Below are 933 nucleotides of genomic sequence, written 5' to 3'. Positions count from 1 at the left end.
GAGCTCGAGTGCGCACGCCACCCAAGGAGAGAGTAATGCCCCGAAGAAGCTTTTCACGAGGCAGAACTCCCGCACAGACACTGAAGGCTTCGTCCTGTCTCCCGTCAGAGACAAAGACGGTAGCCTGATGGTGGGGGTGAAGGGGATCGTGTATAAGATCAAAAAGTTCGAGAGTGAGTACAAGCTGACGACCGTCGTGGATCGGCTGTAGGATCTAGAGATACTTGGAAGATCGGGGTACGAAGAAACACGTAGTAGGTGTCTGGTGTGGTGAATTATTGATGAGATTGACAGTGGGAAAGGGGCTCGAGTGCCCGTTTTTATGTTTTTCTTTGCACTTTTTCCCCGAACGTTGATTTCCGATGCCGCGACTAATATGCTAGCTAACCCAGATTTTTTTTTTCTTTATTGATACAAGAACACAGTCTGTTAATCTGATCAGTAATTCACTTTAGTTTGCCCTTCTCTTAGTGAAATAGAAGCTTGACTAATTCATGCGCTGTGAAAGTCCCATAGGAAGGATTACCTTCGTTTCTTTCAGACTCGAAAAAGAGTGACTGCATGCGAGACGATTGTGATCTATTTTGGTTGTGTGTCCCTTATTGTCATAGCCACTAGTACGGCCGTCTAAACCATCACATGATTACAGAAACTATCATGTTAGATTAGTGGAATGAACATTATTTCATTTTGGCCATCATAGGGTTATGTTGCTCCTCACTCTGACCCCATATTCAGCTGAGGCTTTGCATGCGCTATGCCTTTCGTGCTTGCTTTCAAAAGTTGCATCTTGAAGGTAAGGAATTTGGTCCTTATTGCAAGCTGCATAGAGCCTGGAATCCTGTACAAGTACCCGGGAGCAAGCGGATTTTTTTCCTAGCATGCTCATTATCTACAGGTATATTTGCTTTTATTTTTTTTCTCTGGGTACAC

The 933-nt window shown here is 44.4% G+C and overlaps 1 protein-coding gene across 1 annotated transcript in view; it reads left to right on the top strand.

Moving 5' to 3' along the window:
- The first annotated feature begins 757 nt into the window (after positions 1 to 757).
- LOC119594250 overlaps positions 758 to 933 on the top strand; it is a 6,211-nt gene continuing 6,035 nt past the window's right edge. The window contains exon 1 of the mRNA XM_037943318.1: positions 758 to 849. Within this exon, the coding sequence (XP_037799246.1) occupies positions 758 to 849 (92 nt within the window). The remainder of the gene's footprint in view (positions 850 to 933) is intronic.

This window comes from Penaeus monodon, chromosome 33, assembly GCF_015228065.2.
Source record: "Penaeus monodon isolate SGIC_2016 chromosome 33, NSTDA_Pmon_1, whole genome shotgun sequence".
NCBI lineage: Eukaryota > Metazoa > Arthropoda > Malacostraca > Decapoda > Penaeidae > Penaeus > Penaeus monodon.
The sequence above is the reverse complement of the archived record's forward strand: the minus strand, read 5'-3'. Positions and strand labels throughout refer to the sequence as shown.